Genomic DNA, 2,264 nt, shown 5'->3' with positions numbered 1-2,264 from the left:
GGACTGCAGGCGCCCACCACCACGCCCAGCTAATTTTTTGTATTTTTAGTAGAGACGGAGTTTCACTGTGTTAGCCAGGATGGTCTCGATCTCCTGACCTCGTGATCCACCTGCCTCGGCCTCCCAAAGTGCTAGGATTACAGGCGTGAAGCATGCCCAGCCCTGCAAGTATACTAATTTAATCCACTTTAAAGGAAAAACTTTTTAAACCTTAAAAGAATTTTAACACTGATATAATTGACTTATATCAGTTTGAGTTAGAGAACAAGATGGAGGACATTAGAGTGAAGAGCTGAGGTTTTGATTTAATAAGCTGTTTTTAATTTGCCTCAAGTTTTCCTATACATTAGACTTCATTTGTCTTTCTTACTGAAATAGGTGACCCCCATACCTCAACAGTACAGTTTTCAAATTCTGCCACCTCAGTGCTGGCTACCCTTGCAGCTCTTGCTGAGCCATCTGTCCCCTTCTCCAACTCACACAGAGCCACAGGTAGGTAAGGGATATGCTGCTAGGTGAATCACCACTTTTTTTTTGTTTTTAAGTCTCCAGCAGATTTAATTTGCATGAAATATTATTTAAGAATTGCATTTAATTAGAGGTAGCTAAGGAAAAGGGATGTAGCATCACTGAACATCAGAAAGAAAAATTGCCAGGTGATATAATCAGACAGCTGAATAATATGAGAGAATGACTAAATTATTCCTCTGTGTTTTTACAGTTTGAAGTTTGTTTTTCCTGACTCTAGTCACTTCACATTGAAATGTCTATTCTCATATTAGCAGATTTTTTTGGAGATACTCTATGTTATGTTTTGACTGATGCTATCATAGAATGATTCAAAATAGCAGCCCAGATATCTTATATTAAAGTATCAAAATACATGAGACTGGTACCTTTTTCATTGTCATATCCTTTGCACTTCATGGCTTGCTTTTATTTTCATTGGAGATGTTATTTTGGCATTTCCAAAGGAGTTCAGCAAATATAGGGTATGTATTGCCTTTCTGATATTTAAAACAAAATAGTTTTCAAGTCATTTAGCCAGAGCTAGTGGTCTGTCAGGGGAAGACTTAAGGCTTCGTATAGGTAGGGGCATATAGTCACAGGTAGGGCTCAGTAGACATTTAGAAATCTTTCTAGAACCCTCTGGCCATCTCCTCCATCATATATGAAAGCAGAATGTTCTGATTTCTTTCTGCCATGACATTTGGGTGGTAAGAACATTCTTCCAATTCCAATCCTATTTTTCTGAATGGGTATAATCATAAAGATCTCTACTCAGATTTATATGAGGGAACAACATAGCAAAGGGAAAAGCAATGTATTAAACTTGTCCTTGCTATTCTTTTGGTTTGCTCTTTGATATTGGATAAATCACTTCTCCAGGTTCTAGTTTTCTCATCTTTGGCATGATACTTGGATTAGGTTATCTATCCAGGACCTTTCAACTTTAATATTTAACTGTTCTTTGTTTCTAAGAGGTGGGAATCCTTTGTTTCCATTGAACTACCTAGATGTGTTTCATATGGATGGTTGATACCCCACTTATTACTGCAAAGTTCTATCTGTGACTCACTCTTTCTTTTCTTCTCCTTCCTTCTTTCCTTCCTTCCCTCCTTCCTTCCTTCCTTCCTTCCTTCTTTCTTCCTTTTCTTTTCTTTTCTTTTCTTTCTTTTCTTTCTTTGACAGAGTCTCATTCTGTCACCCAGGCTGGGGTGCAGTGGCATGATCTCAGCTTACTGCAATCTCTGCCTCCAGGGTTCAAGCAATTCTCCTGCCTCAGCCTCCCAAGTAGCTGGGATTACAGGCGCTCACGACCACGCTCAGCTGATTTGTGTATTTTTTGTAGAGATGGAGTTTTGCCATGTTGGCCAGGCTGGTCTCAAACTACTGACCTCGGTGATCTGCCCACCTCGGCCTCCCAAAGTGCTGGGATTACAGGTGTGAGCCACCGCCCCTGGCCCTGTGACGCTTTAGATAGAGAAATTCCATAGTGGTAGGAATTGTTTCCTCTAATAGTGCTTAGTTTATTGGGATATTGACTAATCAAACTGAAAATCTCGATTCAGCATAATACACGTAACACTCATAGAATGGTACCTGGCACATAAGTGTTGGCTATTTATATATATATACACACACACACACACACACACACACATATATATATATATAAGTTTGGGGTTTCTTTTGATAGAGACAGGATCTTATTCTGTTATTCTGTCACCCAGGCTAGAGTGCAGTGGCACAATCAGAGTTCA

The 2,264-nt window shown here is 39.4% G+C and overlaps 1 protein-coding gene across 1 annotated transcript in view; it reads left to right on the top strand.

Annotated features, from left to right (window-relative positions):
* Window positions 1-2,264, top strand: part of GABPB2 (GA binding protein transcription factor, beta subunit 2) — an 82,231-nt gene that overhangs the window by 58,704 nt on the left and 21,263 nt on the right. Inside the window, exon 6 of the mRNA XM_011973562.1 lies at window positions 379-492. Coding sequence (XP_011828952.1) covers window positions 379-492 — 114 coding nt within the window. The remainder of the gene's footprint in view (window positions 1-378; window positions 493-2,264) is intronic.

Source organism: Mandrillus leucophaeus, unplaced genomic scaffold, assembly GCF_000951045.1.
Source record: "Mandrillus leucophaeus isolate KB7577 unplaced genomic scaffold, Mleu.le_1.0 Scaffold139, whole genome shotgun sequence".
Lineage (NCBI taxonomy): Eukaryota > Metazoa > Chordata > Mammalia > Primates > Cercopithecidae > Mandrillus > Mandrillus leucophaeus.
The sequence above is the reverse complement of the archived record's forward strand: the minus strand, read 5'-3'. Positions and strand labels throughout refer to the sequence as shown.